The sequence below is a fragment of the Candoia aspera genome, chromosome 1, assembly GCF_035149785.1.
Source record: "Candoia aspera isolate rCanAsp1 chromosome 1, rCanAsp1.hap2, whole genome shotgun sequence".
Lineage (NCBI taxonomy): Eukaryota > Metazoa > Chordata > Lepidosauria > Squamata > Boidae > Candoia > Candoia aspera.
The window spans coordinates 229,437,891-229,462,779 of NC_086153.1; the positions used below are offsets into that span (position 1 = coordinate 229,437,891).

At 45.3% G+C, this 24,889-nt stretch overlaps 2 protein-coding genes across 2 annotated transcripts; one reads left to right on the plus strand and one right to left on the minus strand.

Annotated features, from left to right (window-relative positions):
- Positions 1–308: 308 nt before the first annotated feature.
- On the plus strand, positions 309–15,414 carry PTPRCAP (protein tyrosine phosphatase receptor type C associated protein). Its single transcript, XM_063289026.1, has 2 exons — positions 309–428; positions 11,833–15,414. Exons 1-2 carry the CDS (start codon positions 387–389, stop codon positions 12,409–12,411), a joined length of 621 nt encoding a protein of 206 aa, XP_063145096.1. The 5' UTR covers positions 309–386; the 3' UTR covers positions 12,412–15,414.
- Positions 10,507–24,733, minus strand: RPS6KB2 (ribosomal protein S6 kinase B2). The gene is made up of 15 exons (XM_063289027.1): positions 24,622–24,733; positions 24,354–24,388; positions 22,189–22,312; positions 21,331–21,399; positions 21,100–21,247; positions 20,891–20,948; positions 19,053–19,153; positions 18,835–18,925; positions 18,633–18,723; positions 18,016–18,123; positions 16,246–16,308; positions 15,708–15,785; positions 14,575–14,682; positions 13,794–13,906; positions 10,507–13,572 (listed from the first exon to the last, which is right to left on the minus strand). The coding sequence occupies exons 1-15, from the start codon at positions 24,694–24,696 to the stop codon at positions 13,407–13,409; spliced, it is 1,428 nt and encodes a 475-aa protein (XP_063145097.1). The 5' UTR covers positions 24,697–24,733; the 3' UTR covers positions 10,507–13,406.
- Between the last annotated feature and the right edge of the window lie 156 nt (positions 24,734–24,889).

Genomic DNA, 24,889 nt, shown 5'->3' on the forward strand with positions numbered 1-24,889 from the left:
CTTTCATCCTCTTTTCCAGGAGAAAATGTATATATAAGTACCATCTCCACCCCTGCACTGTGCAAGAGCATTTCTACCCAGAATGTGAAGTTTAGCATATCTGAAAGGTGGCAGGTTGGGGGAAAGCGCCTCCCCCTAATTAAGGTCAGTCTGAATTTTATTTTGTTTTATTTTATAAGAGTTCATAAAGGAAAAGAGGAAGTTCTGCTGCTCCCCCAATAGTTTTGAATAATTTACCCAAAATAGATAGGCTAGGCAGATCACTCTGCATATGGTGCTTAGCAAAAACACGTAGCAAAACCCCATCTCAGGGTGAGGAACACACGCAGGAAGCCCGCCCTTAACCCTGAACTTTGAAGAGTTTCATTTTTTCTCCTCAAGACTCCATGCAGCCCAGCAGAGAGAGAACTGAACTGCTCTGGATGATGGTAAGTGAACCAATGATCCAACAAGACAGAAAAAGAGAATGAATGTGGAAGTGATGTACAGCTCAGTCTAGCAGAGACATGCATTAATAGCTCAGATTTCAGAATAAAACTACTACAATGCAGCTGGAATCAGTTACTCCACTGGCCAGAAATGGTGGTTAGCTAACGTGCTAAGTTGTCTATACTTTCTCAGAATAACCAGTTTCCAGCTTAGATCATTTGTTTCCCAATGGCAAGTCCCAGTTTTCTCAGGATTGGTTAAGAAAAGCCACAGTGCAGAAAATAGCATTAAGGGAACCATTTTTTGTGCAGTTTAACTAGTCCTTCTAATCTTGTATGGGTGGGGTAGAGGGAGGAAATGCTTCTCCCTCTGTAGCATGATGAAAAACTTTATAGAAAAGCCATAAATGCCACATTTTCTACATTCCTGCTTTTGACAGAACTAGAAGTAGCCTACATTCCATCACCTTTTCCTTTGGTGTGGTTAAGCCAGACATTGTTGCTTTGGAATGACTCCTCTGTCACCACTTAAAGAAGTTCATTACAGACCATTTGTAAGCCACTGAAAACACATGTTTCATTCTTCGCAGCTATAAAATGATTTTGTTTTTACACTGAGGAACCAAGACTATATGGTATTAAGAAGATGGGTTAAATTTCTCTCGATACTTGGCTCCTTTGTACTATTTGTGGCCTACGTTGAGTAGCTAGAAGGCTTTTCTGGGTAACCAATGTCAACTTGTTAAAAGAACAAGAGAGCTGTTCTTTTACAACCACCATTTCCACCCCCTTCTTTGTGTTTAGAAAATGCTATGTCCTGTTGGTTCACATGCTGCCTTGTCCATTATCCAGAAATGCACAGGGCTAGGCAACTTGGAGCATATAGATACTGTGAAATTAGCCAGCATGACCAATGGTAAGGGACTGGTGGAGTTGAAGTTCATCTAGAGGACAATGGATGCCATTTGCTCCTGTTGTAGTAGTTCCTTCTGTTGACTCACTAGTTGTTACAAGAGGGAGAAAGGAGCAAATTAACTATAAAGAAAACTGATTACAGATAGAGTTGTCTTATATGTCTGCTCCTTGATTTCAAGAACTTTCTTTTAGATAAGAGAGTATAAGATTGCAACCTAAAGGACCCATGCTCTGTGCCAAAACAACACTCCCAGCCCAGATGGTAATTCTTATAAATACTGTAGGATTATGGTGAAGGCTGATACTGAAGACTAACTCCCAATACTGTATATGCAAATAGACCTAAAATATTTTAATCGCTTAAAAGTGTTAAGATAGAAGTTCATGTAGCCTGAATTTTTGTGCAAATTGTAAACTTACTGAAAGGGCTACAGATGTTGTAGGGTTTTTTTTCCCTGTATACCCTTTCCTTCCTTATCTTCCTTTCTTCAGTGAGCTGCTGTCATTATTCGATTAAGGGGAAAGTGAAAGCTTCTTAAGTACGTTGGGAAATATGGCCACAAGACCATGCCAACATTCTTGGGAACTAATTAAGATCAGATGACCATTGATCAGACTGGATAGCCATCCTTTTTGTCAGGCCAAAACAATTAACAGTGGATTGGAGATTTGAGTCTGTCTCCTTATGCTACTCCAACCATGTTGCTTCCATAGTCAATCCTTAAAACAATACAGAAGACATAAGCACTTTTGCTGAACTGAGACTACTGAGCTACTAAATGTACAGCACCACACTGGACTCTAGTGACTAATAAGTAGAGGGGTCAACCTACCTTCCCAACTTGATAATCAACCGAAGTGTTAGACTGGCTTCCATAAGGCCCAACAGCCAAGCTGGCAGGTCTTACGAGAACTAGATTCTACCATATTTGGGAAGCATCTGGATGGGGTAGAAGCAGCAAGGGAGAGAAGTGACTGTATTAATCATTGTTCTCCTGCAACTCAAACTGGATGCAAAGGAAACCGGTAAGTTGCAAACTGTTCCCCATTCAGAGGGTCTTCTTAAGGAGGGGACAAAGTGGACAATAGCCCTAGCTTCACAGATGAAGGCTCACCTATCCAAAGCATGGGTCTCTTTTGGAATGATCAAATTATACTAATCTAGAAAAATACATTCTGAAGAGTTATTTCTGTAATTTAGGTTTCCTCATACATTCCAGTCGCTGGGTCGTTAGCTTCCATGGCTAAAACGTCCCTTGGTGTGTGAGTGTGAGTGTGCCACTCCTCCCATGGGTGAGAGGCTCGGGAGGAGGTTAGGATTGGTTTGATGTGGAGTGCCCTTGAGTGAGAGTCAGGGGTGGTTAGGAGTGGCTGGTGTGTCCCACCTCTTCTAGTGAGAGAGGTTGAGGTGGGGCACTGTAAGGGTGTGGATGGCAGCGGTGACCCACCAACGCCGAGAGCAGAAGCTGGTGTGCTGGGGGGGATTGCCACTGCCTAAGGTGGATGGTGTGGGAGAAGATGGATGTGTGGGAAGAGGGACCCCTGGTTAAACCCAGGAGTTCTGGAGGTCCGGGAGTGGAGGCTACCAGATTAGGAAACTCTGGGGGCTGTGGGGCAGGCTATTCCATCGAGGTGGTGATGGGCCGGGGATGTTATGACGGGACCCGGAGGGCAGGCCATCTTCGGGGAAGACGCCCCCGGTGTTTATTACCAGTGGCATTGTCCGGCCCTCCAGGGTCATACCCAGGCCCTGGATGACAGACCCTCGTGGGCCCTGGTCTTCGGCTGCTGCTCCTTAACGCCAGGTCAGTGAACAACAAGGCCCCCCTCGTATGTGATTTAATCACAGAGGAGGGGGCAGGCCTGGCGTGTATCACCGAGACCTGGCTGGGCTCGGAAGTGGGTGTAGCCCTCTCCGAGATGTGCCCAGCTGGGTTTCAAGTGTGGCACCAGCCGAGACACCAGGGCAGGGGAGGTGGGGTGGCAGTGGTCATCGAAGAATCTCTAGTGGCCTTCAGGGGCCCTGCCCCGCAAGTGGCTGGTTGTGAGACCCTGTTTTTCAAGCTGGGATCCCGAGAACAGTTGGGGGTGTTGCTGCTGTACCAGCCTCCCTGCTGCATAGCAACCTCCCTACCCGAGCTGCTGGAAGCCGTCTCGGGGTTGGCAGTGGAGTTCCCCAGGCTTATGGTTCTGGGGGACTTCAATCTGCCATCCCTGGGACGTGCCTCGGAGACGACCCGGGGGTTCATGGCTACCATGGCAGCCATGGGCCTGTCCCAGATTATTGGGGACCCGACTCGAGACAGCGGTCACACCCCGGACTTAGTTTTCTTGTTGGAGCAGTGGCAATGTGATCTGAGGGGAGAGTTAGATCTGTCCCCATTGTCATGGTCAGACCACACTCTGGTGACCCTGAGATTTTATTGTGCCACCCCGCTCCACAGGGAGGCTGGACCCATTCGATTGGTTTGCCCCCGGCGACTGATGGACCCGGTAGGGTTTCAGAGGGAGCTGGGGGTTATTCCTGAGGGCCTGCTGCATGGTCCAGCGGAGGTCCTGGCCACGGCCTGGAATAGGGCCACAGCTGGGGCCTTGGACAGGATCACGCCTGTGCGTCCTCTCTTGCCTCGCTCGACCCGTCACTCCCTGTTTATGGAGGAGTTGAGGGTTTTGAAGAGGGTTAAGAGACGTCTGGAACATCGCTGGAGGAAGACGAAGACTGAATCTGACCAAACACAAGCTAGAGCCGCTATTAAGGCCTACCTTGTGGCGGTAAGAGCGGTGAAACGTGAATATTTCTCCGCTCTTATTGCATCTGCAGAATGCCATCCAACAGCCTTGTTTAAGATCGCTCGATCTCTTCTGGGTCAGGTAGATCCAGGGACCCACCTACAAGGCCGTTCGGAAGAGTTTTCACAGCATCTGCAGGATAAAATCACTCAGATTCATTCTAAGTTAGACTCTAAGTGTGAAGCGGAGTCTGGGGAGGTGCCAGGGGAATGTACTTACCCTGTTATCTGGGAATGGTTTGATCCTGTTGGGCCTGAGGAAGTGGACAGGATTCTCCGGACTGTGAATGCAACATGTCAGCTTGACCCATGCCCTTCCTGGCTGATAAAATCAGCCCAGGAAGTGACTTGTGGTTGGGTCCAGGTGATGGTTAATGCATCCGTGAGGGAGGGGGTGTTTCCGGCGGCTCAGGGGGTTGGGGGTGGGTGGGGTAGTTTTGCGCTGGTTCACCTCCTTCCTCCAGGGCCGTTCCCAATCGGTGGTGATAGGAGAGGAGAGATTCGGCCCTCGACCCCTCCTTTGTGGGGTGCTGCAGGGTTCGGTACTCTCTCCTCTCCTATTTAACATCTACATGAAACCACTGGGTGAGGTCATCCGTCACCATGGGATGAGGTATCATCAGTAAGCTGATGATACTCAATTGTTTATCTCCATCCCGGGTGAAGTAAGTGATGCGGTCTCCACCCTTTCCAGGTGCCTGGGGGCTGTGGGGGCCTGGATGGGGAACAACAGGCTTCAACTGAACCCTGGTAAGACAGAGTGGCTGTGGATTGATGGCTCCTTGGGTTCCAGGAAGTTGTCATCTTTGGTTCTGGATGGGGTGGCACTGCCCCATTCGGAACCAGTGCGGAACCTGGGGGTCCTCCTGGACTTGCGACTCCTGCTCAAAGAGCAGGTGGCAGTCGCGGCCAGGAGGGCCTTTGCACATCTTCGGGTGGTGCGCCAGCTATGCCCATTCCTGGACCGAGATGCCCTCTGAACAGTCACTCATGCCCTTGTCATCTCCCATATAGACTACTGCAATGCGCTCTACATGGGGCTACCCTTGAAAAGTATTCGGAAGCTTCAGCTGGTCCAGAATGCGGCTGCGCGGACAATTATTGGGGCTGTAAAATCAGCCCATGTGACACCACTGTTACGCGAGCTGCATTGGGTACCAGTTTGCTTCCGGGTCCAATTCAAGGTGTTGGCTATCACCTTTAAAGCCCTACATGGCATGGGACCAGGGTACCTGAGGGACCGTCTCGTTCCCATAACATCGACCCGTCCCACCGGGTCAGGCAGGGAGGGCATGCTACGGACCCCATCAGCAAAGGAATTTCATCTAGTGGGGTCCAGGAGGCGAGCCTTCTCTGCAGTGGCGCCCGCCCTTTGGAACATCTTGCCCCCAGAGTTGAGACAGATTTCCTCACTCTTGGACTTCCGGAAGAAACTGAACACCTGGTTCTACCGCCTTGCTTGGGAGGGGGAGAGAGATAGCTCCACCTGGGGATGGCTGGAGCCATAGAACCCCTTAGTGATCCATCTCCACTTGGATTTCATGTTTGCTTTTATGTATATTTTAATGTAATTTTTATCTGGCAATGTTTTAATGCTATTTATTGTAAACCGCCCAGAGTCCCCCATTGGGGGAGATGGGCAGTGATATAAATTTGATTAATAAATAAATAAATAAATAAAAACATGAAATTATTATAGGTTGCAGAGAAAGGAAAGTAGGAATATGGGTGGGATACTAAAATGGATGTACCATCCCTAGCCCTCTAACAGATTAAGAAAGGCCTTAGTCGTGTGTCAGAACTTCCAATTTACTAAAGGTGGGGCTGTGGAGTAAAGAGAGAATTAGGCTAGCAGACAAATTAAGCCTTTTCCTTGCAAAAGGACAGCCACTGAATTGTTAATGCAGAGATTAAGCCACAACCGTCCTGGTGGTCTACTATACAAAATACTGCAAATTTCTAAATTGCAGAGCCAGTATGGTGTAATGGTTAAGGCACCAGGCTAGAAACTGGGAGACTGAGAGTTCTAGTCCCACTTTAGGCATGAAGCCAGCTGGGTGACCTTGGGCCAGTCACTCTCTCTCAGCCCTAGCAAGCAGGCAATGAACTCAAAGTCTGAGCTTTGCCAAGGAGGGTTAATTTTGTATCAAAGGCTGAGGGACTTAGAAAATTTGGAGTTTACTTCTTTCATGTCATCTTCAATCAAAATTTTGTTTCACTGGGACCTCGCCCAAATGCAATTCAGAGAAATCTAAGACTAAAGGACACCCACACTTTCCTTATCCACCACGGGTGGAACCTGTGGCCTCCCAGCTACTGTTGATAAATACCAGGAGCCCCAGCCAGAATGATCAGTGGTGAACAATGCTGAGATCATTGTTCTATATTTCTGGAGTATCACAAATTCTGCTGTACAACCATATAGCCAAGGTACATAGCAGCCAAACTTACATGAATGAGAAGCTGTAATACAGCAATTTATATTGTGATTCAGTAAATGTATCAAGCTGAGCTCATTAAACCATCATTTATTATGGATTACGTTTTTCAGGCTAGTGGTCCTTTTGAAATTTTTAGTGTGAGAAATGTGTGCTGCACACAAATGGTGGCACAACCAGTACAGTAACTGCCATTTACCAAACATCACACTGGTGAGGATAACAGGATCACAAGATTGCGAGGGGCCACCCCCCTTCTCAGTGCTCTGTCTGTCCATTCAGTTGTGTCCAACTCTCAGTCACTTTGTGGATCAATGCTCTCCATGCCTTTCTATCTCTTACAGCTTCCCTTAGTTCTATCAAAGTCATTCCAGTTTCCCTTCTGGTGTCAAGCCAGTGAGTCCTAGGGCAGCCCCTTCTTTTACCACTGACCAATCCCAGCATAATTGTCAAGTGAGTTGGCTCGCATAACATGACCAATGCATGACACTTTTTGTTTGGTGATCTTGGCTTCCAGGGATATTTTTGGTTTGACTCTGTCTAGAACTTCCTTGTTGGTAGTCTTTGCTGTCCATGAGATGCACAGTAGTCTCCAGCACCAGAATTCGAATGCATCTATCTTTCTCCTATCTGCCTTCCTCAAAGTCCAAGTTTCACTTCTCAGTACAGGGATTCAAATTAAGGCATCCTTGATAAGTGGCTGTCTAACCCAGCCTTTCTCAACCTTTTGACCCTGGAGGAACCCTTGAAATATTTTTTGTGCCTTGGGGAACCCCTGCACATTCAGGCTCAAATATAGGCCAGAAGTTACAAAATTATTATATTCGTTTCATGTGTAGGCCTATATTTATTTTTATTTATCTAATTTATCCCCGCCCATCTCCTCCCATTGGAGGACTCTGGGCGGTTTACAACAATCAATTAAAACCATCACCATAAATACAAGGAGTAAAATACAGTAAAAAATAATATAAATAGTGGTAAAAATAAAGAATCCAAGTGGTGAAGAATCTAAAACAGTCCAAGTGTGGGAGGAGTGGTCTATAGCAACCATCCCCATGTAGCTCTATTCCCCTCTCCACCCCAAGCGAGGTGGCAGAACCAGATCTTCAGACTCCGCCAAAAGGCCAGGAGCGATGGTGCCAATCTCACCTCCGGAGGCAGCATTATATGCATTAACAGTGTTAAACTAAAAATAAAGAATGAAACTTACCTCTTTAATGTGAAGTTGCCCGAATTTGAAATATTTTTTTAAATAGTTATCTCCCAGGGAACTCCTAGTGACCTCTTGCGGAACCCTGGTTGAGAAACCCTGGCCTAACCTATCCTTGGACATATCCAACAAAGGGGAGTTCACCCCTTCTGTGGTTATTCAGCTCCTCTTATAATTGCTCTTGTCTTTGAATAGCTTTTCCTAACGTTCTACCAGAATCGGCCTTCCTGAAACAGCCCTACAGCTTGCTTTTGGAAAGCATCATCCACATCTTCACCTCAGGGGTGGGAGGGGCTGGTTGTGGACACCAACAACGGAACTGCCTTTATTCCTCCTCTTGCTTATTTTAAATCAGATTAATTCCAAGTTAGCATCCTTGGATTTCTGTGGACATGGATATTTTTAACTGAAAATGCAAGTTTATTTTGTTTCTCCTTTTGTTTCTGTTCCTTCTGAATAAATCCTGTCCCAGACAGTAGTTGCTGAAGTCCAGTCACAGGGTGTCCCTGCACCAGTCTCAATTACAACTAGTAAATCACATTTGCCTTCCTGTAATATAAGTAAAAAATCATTTTGTTTATTTCCAATACTCTGTGCATTAGTATATAGACAACGAATGCTGTGAATTTTACATACCAATTCCTGATTTTCACTGGTGGGTTAATAGGCCCTTAAAGTTACTCACTTAATCTTATTCTGGGCTTCCCCCACAGGAAAAGTCTTCCTGATCAAGTTTGATATTCTTTGGTCAAACACGTTATTCCCAGTCTTTCTAAAATGCAAATAATTTCATGCCAACAGTTTACAGTATCATCTATAGTACATTAACACAAACACATTTATGTTCCCATAAATCATTTTTTTCTGTCACCATTTTCATTGCTGGTAATTCAAATAGCAGTGTATTTTCCCTTTCTAGTCCTTTTCTATGAATTGGAAGGATTGATGACAAGGCCATCAGCGCTCACAAATTCTTCACCTTTCTTCCCATAGCTTCAAAGTCCGAGGTCATTAGTTACAGCTGTTCTTGTCATATCAAGAGCACGAGAGAATGCCTGTCCATGGGTATGAAGATCTTGCCAGCTGCCTTGTCACATCCATCAACCACACATCTGAGAAACAGTGCACTTTCTAAACCAGCAGATCTGGTTGACACACATTAGTGTATATTCTTTGTAGCAAGGAGCCACCAATTACCATTATCCTTTTGAGCCTTCTACAAGTAGCAACGGTAGCTTTTCTTCTCTACATGGCTCCAACCTTTCAACCCCTGTCCAGCTTAAGTGCTTCTCTTCCCTAGAAACTGAGAGCTGGTTTTTTTTCCCTATGAAAACCTAGAAACTATTTTTAGTGGTGCAAAATATCTTTCAAAATGTCATTCCTGGCAATCGCTCTATCCATTAGCCTTTGCTACTTCTCTCTCTTCTTTGGGGAACACTGCTACCTCTGTCAACTCTTATGTGTAGCATTTCCGAGGTTTGGCCCAAGAAATCTTCATTCTTTTATCAGCTGATAAAAGTTCCTACTCTTATCCTCTTTTTCCTCAAGCACAGTCAATGGATCTGCATTTGCAGCATACACTTACTTGGTAGTTTTCAGGCAGGAACACAAACATGCCGCAGATAATGACTGCAGTCAGCTCCATCCATCTGCTCTTGCACAGCCCACTGGATTTGTTAACAAAGCTCTTGCTAACCATCTTGTTCACTTACTCATTAAGCTCACTTCCTGAAAATGTTTTCCTCCATTTTTTTCTACAGCTCACTCCTCAAGAACCAATCATTCTAGCGCCCACAACGGACAGTGTTTCTCACTACCTCATCTATTTCCTAGGTTGCTCCCTACTAAGCAATCTTATTTTTTTTTTTTCTGGACAGATAGGTATATTTCCAAATAAAGTACTTGGCCACAGTTACCAACCATTATTATTTTTTTAAAGCTGCCAAAGATTCTCCTTAGAAATAAAGATCATGCTGGAGACATGATTGTGAACTCCTTATTTAAAATGCAAAGATTCTTTTTTTAAAAAAGCCTGGCAGAAGGGAGGCCCAGCATTGGGGATTTCAGGTTTATTGAACAGTCCTCCAATTGTCCTTAGTCCACACAACACACTAAACCATTAACCATGTTTACAATATAATATCCAATGGGGGGGGATTTTTTTAAAAAAATCCATTCAATCATGTCCAATTCTTGGAGACTGCCTGGACTAGTCTCTGCAGTTTTTCTTGGCAAGGTTTTTCTGAAGTGGTTTGCCATTGCATCCTTCCTAGGGCTGAGAACATGACTGGCCCAAGGTCACCTAGATGGCTTCGTGCCTAAGGCAGGACTGGAACTCACGGTCTCCTGGTTTTTAGCCTGGTCCCTTAACCACTACACCAGACTGGCTCTCTCCAATGAAAACAGTCATGCATAAGCTGGCTTAAACTCCCCCCAGTCCTTTAGCAGGTCAGAAAACACTGGTTTCCCCTTATCTGCAATCTGCCTTGCAGTTTGTCCAAGGGTATGAAAGGATTGTTATCAAAAGCATCTTGTCGTCCTTTGAACACATATGTACTGAGAGTCAGAGTCGGCAGTGCAGCTCCCCTCAGTATCTCATGTAGATGCTCAACAAAGACTGATGTAAAAACTGATGCGCTCCTACCTTCTGAAACAAAGGCTGAGATGTTTCTGCTGATCCCCAGTTTTTCCAGGTAGAAAAACCCATTCACTCTGAGAACAAATCAAATTTCTGAGAATTTCAGCATTTATTTTTAAAATAACACAGGATTAGCAGATATTTAGTTAAAAGGGAGCAGGAAGAAACAAAGCATTTGGGCATTAGCAGGATTTTCAGGAGCAAACCAGAAGCTGAAGATTTTCAGCTGCCAGATGTGACTTCAAAGAAGTTCTTACCTCCTAGTTCCTTAGTAACACAATCCAGAATAAATTATGTAAAAATATCAGAAAGATATGTAAAAATAATATGCATGTATATTTTCTTTCTAAAATCATAGAATTAAGTTTCTCTGGGTACATAATCTCCTTTTTTAAGCGCAGAGTATATTTAGCCCTGAGTAACAACAACATCATGTGGATGGGTTTTTATCTTGGGAAATAACCACAAAGGTAGAACTTGCGCAAGGACAAAATCAATCTCTCTCTCTCATGCTCTTGTTATAGCAGGGAGCTAGCATCTTACGATCTATGACTGCAGCAGCGCTGCAAAACGTCTAACATCAAAGCTACCCTAGGATCTAATAGCTACACAGAATGCAAAAGAGGTGAAATTCCTTCCACTATTTTTTAAATACAAGACATCTGAGGTAGGGCAGTAGCTAACCGGTTAACAAGTAAAGTTTAAATAGCTCCCAAGCAATCACAAGATGCTTCCTGTCCATCTCTGTCCATGTTCCCCCTTACAAGTTGTAGCTGAGGCCAATTATTATTGTGCAACTTAAGTTTTTAGTGCCGAATTCCAAGATTCCATAGCTACAGAATTGCTTCAGGGATGAATAGAGCAAATAAAGGCCCTTTCACACACAAGGGCTGTGCTGATCCGAAATCTGTGCCAGTCCCTTGTGTTCCCACCCCATATGGAGGCTTATATGCACTTGGCTCAGCAGGTGCTATGGAGGAAACACTGCCAAGACAGCTGCACAGTGTTTCCTCTGGATTTGCAGGGCAGCCCATTTCCCATTGGTGGGAACTCCTACCTTTTCCCGTCTTCCACTTCTTGGGATTTCCTTTTTCCTCTACCCAACATACCACAGCATGTTGCCAGCATCCCCTCATGCTTCTCAAGGAGAGGCATTGCTGCTCCTCACACATAATGGCTGACTTTTGTTTCATGGCATGGGAAGGGCAGGGGGAGGGGGGAGCTAGCTTCTGTTTGTGTCAGGCCCCACTGCCAGCTAGGAGCAGCACTGGAGCCTCTCTAGGAAGGCGAGGTGCAGCACGGTGATGCTCCTGATGCAGGTTTGAGGGGCAAGTTGGGCGGCTGTACAGAAGTGCCCAAAGAAGCAGACCTGCTAGGATAGTGACTGACCCAGACTCCCCTCTTTTTACAGAAGCTCAGGCTCTCCCATACTCTCTTATTGCTACTTCCTGGGAAAGTCCAGGCAGCAATTCCAGGGAATAGCAGAAGAAAACATGAGGATGTCACAGTAAGTATCCTCATCTGCCTGTTGCTTGTGCTGCTGCTGCTGCTGTTTATGGCATGGCACTGGCTGAACAGCGCAACAGAAGGACGATACCATCCTCGGCACCTGATGAGAATCCTGGTTCTTCAGTGGCAACAGTTCTGGAGGGAGACCCCTTCCGAGGACCTGGCCCAGGACTACCAAGATGAGAAACAGAGTGATGGAGAACTTCGGGAAGAGCAGCAACAGTGGATGGAGGATGGAGAAGGAGAAGAGGAGGAGATGATGGAGGAGGAGGAGCAGCAGCAGCTCCTTCAGGATCAAGAAGAGACGCTGACTGAGGGTGCCGATCCTGAGGAGGCAGCAGCGCAGACGGCCTTAGAAGAAGGCGAAGCATCAAAGGCAGCCGAGGGCAGCGCCGAAGTCCTCTTGAGTCATCTGCATTCATTCTCTGGAACAGCGGCCTGGGAAGACAGTGGCAAGCCGCTGAATGTCACAGCTCTCTAGAAACCGCAGGGAGGAGGGAAGGAGGGCCTTGTCACAGAGACAGCTCTTAGTTCTTGGTACCAGGCCCATCTGACAGACTCCACAGATGGGAGTCCCTCTGCTTTGCCTGCTGCCCCCACTGGGGAGCAGCACTGTTTGTATAGCTGCCTTTGCTTCTTCTAGCCTGTTCCAAAAAGCTTGACGACAAACAAAAAAGGCACATTTCCTGTAACAATAAAACAGAGAGCCAGTGGCTGTATCTCAATAGCCATTTTTGCTGTTGGGCTGGCAAAAAAAAAAAAAACTAGCTCTTTTGCTTAGTATTTCTCTTTGCAGCAGTTCCTATAACCTGTTATTCTATGCAGCACAACACCCATTTTCTGAATATGAGCCAGGTATGAAACTGTGCCAACTGCTGAGATTCATTTGTTGCCAAGGACACCAGGATGCCAGAGAAGATCGAAAGCAGCCCTGGGTGAGGATTTATCTTGCAACAACCACCAGTGAGGGAGAAGCAGTCATTTTTGGCACATAGATGCACGCTGGAAAAAGAAGACAAGCAAGGAAGTTTCCTGGCACAAGAGAAAGCTCCAGCCAGAAGCAGCAGTCTGATCCTTCCTTCCAACTTCTCAGAGTTGCTTCCTTTCCTTTACAGGTCCTAAACCTTCAACTAGAGCAGCCATGAAGCCAGACCCCGTGCCTTTCCTCTGACTAACCTCTGCAAAGTTCCAAGATGCAGTCAGACAAATGTTCCTAGAAGGATGATAACCAGGCAGAACTCTGCTGCTCACAGCTTCACATTATTCCCTTCCTCCAAGATTCACTGTAGATTGAACTAAAAGCACCATGGCTAAGTTAGTCCTGACATCAAGGAAGCACCAACATCAGGTGTCCTTTTCTCGCTGGGAGCAAAGGTGGCATCTCCTAGGGCTTGATGTCCCATCTTGCCCACCGTTGAGCCCCACCCCAGTGTTCCACCTGATGATGCATATCCAGAGATCTCTTTGCTGCTCCAGTTATCGAGCCCGTCCTCGGCCTTTCTTCTTCTTGGTGCCTGAAGGTGTTTTGATGGGCAATGGAGCTGTGACTTCTGGTGCAGGCCCGAGTGGAGTTGCTGACAGCTCCATTAACTCTACTGCTGTGCTTGGCTTGAAGGGCTCAAAGGGTGAGAACTTCAGTGGGCTACAAAAACAAGCACAAGTTAGGGTTAAGGCAACACAGGCATTCAAAGCCTTGCTTGTGGCTCTAATATCAGGAGAGAAGAGCAAACAGTACCCTTGTAGGCAACATTCCTTTGAAAAAGCAAGGACTCAGCAGGCACTGCATCCTTCCTGCAGCCAGTCCCACGAGGAACATGTCCCAAAGATCTAGGCTTCCTCCCAACTTTCCGTCTCCAGATTTACCTGACAGGTGTGAGGGGGCTGCTGTTGAGACGCCGTGGAGATCGCAACTTGGGTTGGAAGGAAAAGCCTTCCTTGATACTCTCCAACACTGATGGAGCTACGTAGGTAAATCCCTATGGGAGGAACACCTGGTCAGTGCTGTTATGATCCTGGCCACAACTTCATTTCGGGATCTGGGTTCAGTTATTGTCTGCAGTCTTTCCATCAATAATGGGGAATTTGTGGCCTTCACAATATTGCGAACAACAGTTCTCAGCAACTGTTGCTAATGTGGCCAATAACAGTTGCTGAGGGTTGTAGTTCAACAACTTCTGGAAGGCCCTAAGTTCCCCATCTAACTTCTACGTCAAGTTAGAACCACCTGTTGGAGTCAGCCTAGGTTCCCTTCATTTCAGCTCCATCTGCATGGAACTTATGCTCTAAAATGCTTTTTTTTAACCTGCCTGTTTGTTACAGAGGAGAGGATCATCTTTGAGATTGCAGTTGGCACGGGCGATTAAGGGGGTTAACTCTCCTACCAGCTGTGGTCTTAAGAAAGATTTCCCCCAAGCAGCAGGCAATTGCTATGCAAGACTTTTTTTCAAAAAGTTGGGAGTCACCACTGAATTTTTGCACTGGTCTTATCCACAGCTGGCATAGATGACTAACCCCAAAGGTTAGTCATAGGGAATGGAGCCCCTTGGGTGAAGAAGGCTCTCTCCACTGCTTCACAGTAGTGTGTGAAAATGATTTTGCTACCACCTCTTCCTTCTCACTATAGTTCCAGCTGGGTACCCCTTACCAGAAAGGCCTGATTGGCACTCTCGCTGAGGGAGCCGTCATCAGGACTATCTACAGGTGTCTGGCGAGTGAAGCGGGTGTCAAACTGGCTGACATCATCTTCTGATTGCTGTGGATGGAAAAAGATGTGCTGGATATCTCATCATACCATCTTTTAGCCCTTTGGTTATGGGTGAACTGGGAATTCTACTCCACGTTAGCAACTCTCTACCCCAGCGTTTCACACCCTTGGCAACTTTAAGGTGTTTGGACTTCAACTTACAGAACTGAGCTGGCTGGGGAGTTCTGGGAGTTGAAGTCCACACAACTTAAAAGTTGCCAAGGGTGAGAAACAGTGATCTACACAAATGAAAGGAGTTCTTTTGCCAGAAAGTTTTGTGGAGAAGTATGCACTGTTAGCACGTGATGTCAAAGAGCCATATTGTTTAATAACTAAGATTAGGTATCACACAGTTGGAATTACCAAAGGGAAATAAATTAACACAGTGAGTGAAGAATTAAACAGGTTTAAAGTGAATGAGAATCTGTGTTATGGCTCAAAAACAGTCAAAGGAGCATGTGAACTGTGCAGTGATTGGTTAGTTTGGCTTTTGCTTTGCACGATACATAAATACAGTCACTAAAGTTTATTAGAGGGAGGCAACTCCAATTGAACAGTCACTCAACTCCATTTCTGCAACTCTGTCACTGCCCCATCCCAAAACGATACTTCAGAAAACTGTCAACAAACTGCCAACTTACAGCAATGGAATCCCAATTTTCACCAAGAAAATGGTGCAGCCGAAAATTGTGACCTCACCACACTGCAGTACTGTCATAACTCCGAACTTCCTCCAGAGACCACAAATATTAGCCCCTGGTACAAAAGGATTACGTGCCCCATTTTATGGCTAAGCAATATATGAGAACCAGGCAATAATACCTATTCAAACCAGAAAACCCCTTTATGTGATATGTGAATCCAGTAAATGCCTCACCCAATTTAGCATTCCTTAACAACCTGTCATTGTCTAAACTATAGATCAAGATAAAGATTCTGAAGACGAAGAAGGCCCACTATGGTCAGGGGCAAGACTGAAAAGTAGAGAAAAGGCAGTAATAGGAAGAGTGAGGACTGAGATGTGGTAGCTTTACCAGAGATGGCCGGAATGGTGGGTCAACTCTCCTGGCCAACAAGTCATCCCAGTTAATGTGTCGGAAAAACGGGTGTTTCTAAAAGAGAAGATAAAGAATTTAATACTATCCAAAGTGCATGAAGAGTCCTCAGACATGTAGTTCTCATATTCCAAATCTCAAATTTCTATAAAATTATGGATTCTTCTACACTTAAAGATTTACTGAAGTAATGTCAGGAAAATTCTCCATCTCTCCCCAGCATAGTTTGCAGCTTAAGAAGAGTGCAATAGCCTTCATTGTTTTAAGCATGTTGCAGGCATTTGTCCATATTTAATTATTATTGGGTAGAGAAAGCATGATGCAGAGCACCGATGCCCTGCCTTCTTTTGGAAAGCCCACTGAGAGGATAGCTCCTTCCCCACACTAGCCTCTCCAATATCACCTTCAGCCTTGAGGGCGAATAACTTGCTTGTCAAAAGGAAAGAAAGCTGCTCAGAATTCCAAGTTCTTACATGTGTCAAGAGAAAACTTTGCCCCCCCTCCCTATCCACTTTACCTGCACATCTGCAGCATCACCTGGCCCACCCCCAATTCGTTGAATGGGATTCCTTTTGAGAAACTAGGGAAGGAAAGAAGCATGTTTTAAGAAATACTACTCTGGATAATGCCAAAAAGAAGAAAAACTTTTTGAGAAGTCAGGGCTCACAGTTCTAAACTTCCCATTATGACAGCTTCACAATAACCTCCATTTCATCCTGATTCAGGATATAATTCACCACAGAACTAATTTAACTGGAGTTCTTTCCACACAGAGGTGCTCACCAAGCCCTGCCCCCATGGTAAAGGTGCCATTCCTATTCTGGCAAGGGATGCAAGTCATCAGCACCACAGCATTCCAGTGAGATGGGGCTCCCATCCTCCCTTGCAACCCACTTTTGAGCACCATTCAGCACAGGTAGTCCTCATTTAACCGCAATTGGGACCAGCAGCTCCGTCGCTAAGCGACACAATCATAAAGTGAAATATCACATGTCCGTGCCCGACTTAAGATATCAATTCTGGCTGCGGTCGCAAAGCAAATCACCCACAGCTGTTAAGCACAACATTGCGTGACTGCTACTTGCAACTTCCTTCCAGCTTCCCCACTGACTTTGCTTGCTGGAAGCCAGCTGTGAAGATCGCAAATGGCAATCACAGGACCACAGGATACTGCGACCATAGTAAAAGCATGCTGATTTCCAAGCACTCAAATCTTGATCACATGACTGTGGGAAAGCTGCAATGGCCACAACTTCAATGACTGGTCGTAAATCTCCTTTTTCAGCGCCGTTGTAACTTCAAACAGTCACTGAATGAGCAGTCAGTAAACGAGGACTACCTGTAATCAAATGTGCTTTGCCACAGGGCTGCTCCAGTACCTCTGTCCATTCAGCCTGGGCCAAGTATAGTAAGTATGGGAACACAAGCTAAGCAGGGCTACTTTAGTGCGGTGAACTGCTCCTTGAGAGCACTGATGGTGAGGGAGAAGGGGGCTTCCTGCACACTCTCAGGTAGAGGTAATAAAACAAGCAGGTCACTAAAAGGCAAGAGCAGCTAAAGATACATTTCCAGGAAAGAAGGAACCAGAAAACCAGGTGGGCTCACTTCTAAGTTCAGGAGAAAGGTGACAAGCACCCTCAGGGCACTAGCCCAACTACCCACATTTAAGAAGTACACTGAAAGGCATGATAGGAAGGACACTGCTCAGGTACACGTGCACTCTGGAGAGCCCTTCCAAGCTTCATTCTGGGGAGGGAGGTATTTACTGATCATGTGCTAAGCTTCTGAGACTTTCCTCTAAAATTCAATAGGATGCCCAATATAGATCTTCTCTTTGTGGATGTCAATCCACAAAACATACTCTTAGGAATATATGAATGGAATGCCTTGAGCACAGTTCTATCGGTCAGCCAACTTGACTTTGAATGCCAAAATTAATACTGTTAATCTATGGCTTTATTAATGAAATCATCTTATTTAAATTTATTATGCTGCTTATTACTGAGATCTCTTGGTAGTTTACAGCAGCCTTCTTCAACCTGATGCCTTCCAAATATGCTGGACTTCAGTTTTTATAATCATTGGTCACCATTGCCCTAACTAGTTTGGGAAAAGGGAAATCAGGTTGGGAAGAATGCTTGGCAGCAATAGTAAAATACTAGGGAGGAGAAGCTAGTTATTAATTTTATAAATAAGATTCAAAATTCCAATCTAAGATTCAGAATTCCAATCTAAGTTTCAGAATTCCAATCAGAGCAGCCCAATCATGTGATATACACACTTATACCTTCCTGAGCAGATCCCGGGCATCTGAAGTCAAGTAGGGTGGAAACAGCAACTTGCACTTGAGGATTTTGTCAATTGTCTTTTTGCGGTTTTCAGCTGTAAATGGAGGCTGCAAAGCATTGACACAAAGGGCTTAAGATAAATGGTCCTAAAAACTCAAGGAAGTGTAGGGGAGGCAGAGGTTTGGGTAGAAAATAAGGGAGACGACAGATAGATCAAGGAACTTGGTGGCAAACCCAAATATAAGCACTGTCCCTTAAAAGCAGAAGGTCCAACAAATGAGTTTTTGCCTGGGCCAAGTAAAGGAGACAGCAAGACAGCAAAGTATCACTTCCATAGCAATGCCCCATTAATGGTTTACTTGGCAGACCTAGCAGTGCTTGTACTGGTCATGTTGCCTTTCTTCAGAAGCTGTGCAGTTTGTTGATTAGGACAATAGGACATTCTTCCTACTATCCTCTGTCAACAGCCAGCTGACCTCCACATGAAGTTCTCCGCAACAGTTTATTTATTATCCAGTGAGAACAACTGATCTGCAATTCTTCCTTCGCTCCCTCCCACCACTGCATCCTCTGCCACTTCCATCCTGCCTCAAAAAGCAGCACAAGAGAGACTTGCCGATCCTGTGAGCATGTCATACATCAGGGTACCAAGGCTCCACCAATCAACAGCCCGGTTGTGGCCGCTCCGCATCAATATTTCTGGGGCCCTGGAATTTAGGGCAAAGAAATCAATGCATAATTATTAAACCGGTAAACCTCACACTAAAACTGATCCAGAACAGGTATCCTAAAGGTTCTTGTGAGCCCTCATCACCTACATGTATTCTATAGTGCCACAAAAGGTGTGGGTGACAGCACCATCATGGATAGATTCCTTGCAAAGCCCAAAATCCGTCAGTTTAATGTGCCCTGCAGAAGAGATTGGAGAGTCAAAGTCCTGTTACAGCCCTGGTTGAGGTCACAAAGCAGTACAGATGACATTTGAACTATGTAGTCTCCTGCCTCTCCTTCCATAAACAAGGATGCTTTTCCCTACCTTGGCTGTTCAGCATTATGTTCTCTGGCTTAAGATCCCGGTAGATGATGCCATTAAAGTGGAGATGGCCAAGAGCCAGGGTGATCTCACTCAGATAGAAACTGGCAGAACACAAAAGGGATCTAATCAACAACCACACGCAATCCATATAGTTCAGAAGATGCTTCCTCATTTATCTGTGAGGGGCTACCACTCCAGGAGCCAATAACTCATAATGAAGGCTGCTGGCGAGAGTCTGATTTCACGGAAAGGATTCTAGGTGGGAGGGCCATCAGCAAGTTTAATCCATTTATGGAATGAGAAACTCAGCTGTCAAGAGAGGACCTTGAGAGATGGGACCCTGTACCTTCAAGTTCAGATGCAAATACTGTATATATTTGGTGCAGATAAGTCGATATTACTTTTTGCTTGGGAAAGCAGGAAGGATCAAATGGCATCTGATATTTTAAACAATAGAGACCGACAGTCCTAAGATCTCCTCTGAACATAACCTTGATGTTCAAGGAGATGGTTTTGCAGCAATTCAATATTTTGTCTGCATTGTACTGACTCCTACGTTCCCACTTCTAGCTCCAATTAAAACCGAGAGGAGTGGTGGCGTTTACAGAAGAATCAGTAGAAAGACACAAACTGCCACATGCAGTTATGAGACTTGGCAATCCCAGGAGGGAGATGGAAACTTGTCCGTATATTTAAATATAATGACCTTCTTTCATTAGTCAACGCTCCCCGCCTTCCCCACTTGGCACTTGGGGATTGCTTTGGCATATGCTTTACATATCTGAAAACAACAGCTTGTACATTTCAAAATGCAGCAGAAATTATCTACATACATACATTTATTTGATGTAACTTCCCCATCCAGTTCTTCATAGCCATTCATGGCCAGGGACAGCAAGGAAGAGTTGAGTCTCATAACACCTTACCTCAATGACACCTTACCCCAAACTGACAGATGACCTCTCCTTGTGGTTTTGTATAAATGTTGACTAACATGAAGAAGACCAAGCTTTGTGGAACCTACCTTGGAGCAACATCCCACATATTGACTGAAACCACCCACCAGGTAGCAGCAAACCCATCAAAGAACCCTTAAGGCCAAGAGGTGTAATAAGACCAGGGGTGTTGCCATGAAGATCATCCATCAGAGCAGCAATGCAGTTTACATCCCATATCTGGACCTGAACCTTGACTGGAAGGGATCCAGATAATTGCCAACACCACCTCAATAACTTTCTCCAAAAAAGACAAGGTTGGAGACAGCATAAAAAATATCCAATACAGCTGGATCAAGAGATCTTAAAGAAAGGGTGCATAATCGCCTTGTTTACGGCAGATGGCGCTGCACCCTCTTTAAGAAAAGCATTAACCACCTCCCAAATCCAGCCACACACACCTCATTAGGCTACCTGAAGGAGCCAGGTGGCAGAACTCAACCTACAGAGTACTAGAGCCACTTCTTCTGGTTGTACAAGTGCATAATTCAGATAACATTGCTAGATATCACTATTGCTGTGCCCAATAGCAGCTAGACAAATAAAACTGACTTTATCCGTAAACTATCCTGCAAAAAATATCTGAATGGCCCGTGTCTGTGCTCCCATTCCTTGCTAAGGGGAACTGAGTCACTCTGAATATGACCACTTGGTAGGACTCAGTGGATGTTTCAGAATGGCTGCAAGGTACAGAGAGAGTTATTTACTCTGAGATTTCCAGCTGCCTCTATTGTCATCTTACTTAATACTGGCATGGCAAGAAACAGGAGAGAAAGCCTATGTATGGTGAACACCAATCTTCCTGGCTATTTCAGTTCAGGTTAAGGTAGCATTGTCACTAACCAGGCTGTGTCCTCCAGGAAGATGCCTTCTCGTTCCAGCTGCATGAAGAGTTCCCCTCCTATGAAGCAAAGCAAACAGATACTATCAGTCTTCTCCAGCACTGCCTGCCCCAACCTTTAAAAGCTACACAGAAGAAGAAGATTCAGATCCCAGGTTCTTGGGAAAATCCACTGCAATTGTTTCCTTTCCATGGAGCTCCATTTCCATACCACTGAGACATTCCAGGATGAGGTAGAGCTTGCCACCAGTCTGGAAAGCATAGATGAGGTCTACTATGAATGGGTGTTTGATGGCCTCCAGAATATTTCTCTCAGCCTTTGTGTGTGCGGTGTCCTTGGCATTACAGGCAATCTTGGCCTGCAGGAGACATTCAGAGAGAATTATGGTCTCATAAAGATATGTAACAAGGCACACAGAGCTGTAGACAGAAAGATACTTACTTTCCTTAACACCTTCATGGCAAAGATTTTCCCAGAATGTGTGCCTTGCACCTTCCGCACTTGGAACACCTAAAGCAGAAATGGAAGCAGTAAGCAAAATCCTTAAGTGAGGAACAGGGCTATCCAGCAGAGTAAAGAGTGAAGAAAGAACGCTGTCTTTTCTATGATGGAAATCAGACGTCAATAATCCAAACAACATGTTTCCATACTCCTTAACATTAATCCCCTGTGTACTCAGCCTCTATTTTTTTTAAAAAAACTGCTAAGAACAAGCAAGACCTTTTAAATGGTGGGGGGAGGGGGGCAATCCAGGGTACTATTCTCACACTCCTGATTACAGGGCTTTGATACCTCTGCCTTCTGATCCATGAAAGGCTTCTAAAGGTGTTTTCACCAATGCCATAGAATATTCCCTTACTTACTCCAAAAGATCTTAAGCAGTACTTTGAGAATATAGAGTAACAGAAATACAATTTTATTAAACTCCAAAGGGCTGCAAAATCTCAGAAGTGGTTAATTCCCATTCCTGATAACTTCAGAAGTGCAGGCCTCCTCCTCGTGCACTGCAGCTCTCCACTGACAGACAGGGAACATGCTCTCTCACAACGCAGTGGTCTAGCCGACTTCTCCCCAAGGGGACAAACCAGCCTAGACCGCACCATTTCAGACTCTGGGCAGGCAGTCCCAAGATGAATGCTCCTCCATACAGAAACATCCGTATGCCCAAGCACATTTATCCCCTAAGACTCTAGGCCAGCTTAGCTACTTTGCTCCTCCTCTACTGAAAAGGTTCTTTTCTCGCAGTTGATTAAGGGGTTAACACTCTGCCTCCACACTCATTTTTCAGTCATTGCTCACCTTGCCGTAACCACCTTTTCCCAAAACACGCAGCAGCTCAAAGCAGTGGGGCCCAATGTATTCTGGGCCATTGTTGACACTGCTTTCAGAGATTTCAATTTCCTCATAATAACCTGGCACCAAACTGTGGAAGAGAAGAAAGAGATTAATCTTCTTATATTGCTGTGCCTTCAGAAAAACCTAATACATAAATGAAGGGCAAGGCAAAGGTGCGAGGCTTTCCAGAAATGAGGAGGGTCCAATTTTTGAAAATCAAAGGAAGAGAAGATGAAGATCTGGCAGCACAACTGCACTGAGCATTTTATGAAAGCACGGGTTTGAACCTTAGGGTAAATTAAAAATCAAAGAAAGGAAAGTTCTCTATTCCTGCCTACCTCCTGCAGCCAGCAGCACTCCACGAAACTTTTCTTCAGAGGGCCCAGGACCTCTCTTGAATAATGTGATATGGGATGTGCATATTATTGGGAGGATACTGATAGGGAAAACAACTTTCCTTCAATTAATTTAACTCAGGATCAAAGCCCAAAAGAAAAGAAATAAGGGAACTTCATTACACCAATAGCAATGTGATACTCTGGAATTCTTCAGATATCATTGTACTAAATGTGACATTCTCATGGGGAAGTACACTCATTGGTATGAATACCAAAGGCATGTTCTCTGTCAATCACACAGTGGCAAGCAAATGCTGCTTGCTTTGTTCAATGTTCAGAACTATAAATGAACAGATTAAAAAAAAACTAAAATGTTATCAAAGAAGAAGAAATGAAGAGGAAAGCTGTACTGATCCAGAGGTCCACTACATTGATTAGAGGCACATTAAAGTGGTAACTTTTCTTTAACACACAGTGCTTCCCTTTGTAGATGTTAAGAGTATTGGAATCTACTCTACCCATTTCAACCCTCTGCCACAGTTCAGTCCAGGAACAACTTTCCAGAGAGGATTTTTATTTATTTCACTATTAGATTTATATCCTGCCTTTATTTGTACAAGTCAAGGTGGCGTACATAACACTACCTCCTATTTTCCCACTATTACAACCCTGTGAGGTGGGTTGGGCTGAAAGTGTGACTGGCTGAAAGTCACCCAGTTGGCTTTCATGCCTAAGGGAGGACTAGAATGCACACACTCCCAGTTTCTAACAATTTAATCACTACACAAAACTGGCTTTCTGGGTGTATAAGTGGAAAGTGGATGCCCCAATCTGCATGAGAGTGCTTTCCATTAAGATTAAGCCACCTTTTGATACACTCCTAAATGCACGTATTCATGATTTTTAACAGTCCTAGACACCCTTAGGTCATTGAATAGACTGGCTTTAAAAGATCGTTTTTAGCACAGACTGTGATAAACATTCAGTTCTCTACCTTATGATGGTGATGGCCATTGGTTCAGATGCAAAAGGACAAATACACAATAAAGTCAGCTTTTAGGAATAGCATTTGTTGAAACAGCTAGAAATCCTCTGTAAATGCAAACACTGGTGCCATCACTATCATGCTGTGATTTGAGTATCTCCCACAGCCTCTGAACTAGGTGACAGTTTTTAGGAACAAAATGCTGAGTTAGTGGGGCCTTAGTACCTGAGTCAGCAAGGCAGCTGTGACACTTCGATTCATTCTGATATACTTTCAGTCAGGGCCACAAAGGAATAGACTTTATCACTATCATCAGGAATCTAACTGTGGCAATTTGGAGTGGAATAAGGACATCTCGTCTCCCCTTGAAATGTTTACATCTCCACTTACACTTGCTGACCTGTCATTTTGCTTAGGTAGCACCTGGAAATCCCATCACATGTTATGCTGACATGACTTGCATTTTGCAGTCATTCCCAAGTTGATCCCCCTTATTGGGGACAGGTCCCATCGTCTCCAGCCCTACAGTATTCTTTTTGGGGATGATGGGAATTGTTGCCTTACCCACATAGTGAGCTAGTCAGAAAAGGCCATTTTAAAAGAATGGAAGTAGCTGCTGACACGATACTGAGCAGGGAGAGAGAACAGTTTCACCCCTCTTGCCAACCTGTTTTTCAATTGTGTGTAAGCACATCCATCACTAAAGAGCCTAACACAGGCAGGAGAATTCCACCCCAAGGCAGACTGGGCTGATATCAAGGAGGCCAACAATCTTGGGGCCGGTGGAGAGCTTGCAACGTACTTACTCTGAGCTACTGCTACGAAAATCTGGCTCCACTTCCTAAAAGAGGCAAGCGGGGTGGGGGGAGAAACAGAGCAGATGGTCAGCAGCAGCACAGGGGAAAGCGAGGTCTGCCCACACCAACCCTGTCCTACTTGGGAGTAACCCCCGTAGAAGTCACTATGACCTCCTAATGAACTGTGCACTAGGCTCTTCTGACCTTGTTTTCACATTTCCCTTCTCCTCTAGCTGGACCCACCCCTTTTCCTCTATCATCTTCCACCCCGCCTCACCAAGGACCCCGGTTCAGGCTCCTCCCCGTCGCTCCCCTCCTCCGTTTCTAGGTCGATGTCGAAGACGCCGGCCATAGTGGAGGCTCCCCAATTACCCCGTGGACATCCGGGCCACGCCCCTTTCCCTTTCACCACAGCCCCTTTCCCGCCCAGCGACGCAAGTGCCGTCGTCACGAGTCGGGCGCGGCCGCCGTTTTGGCGCAGCGAGCGAGAGTTAGAGGAAGGCATAGTTGAGCTCACGCGCGACCTCTAGCGTTCTGCCTGACAG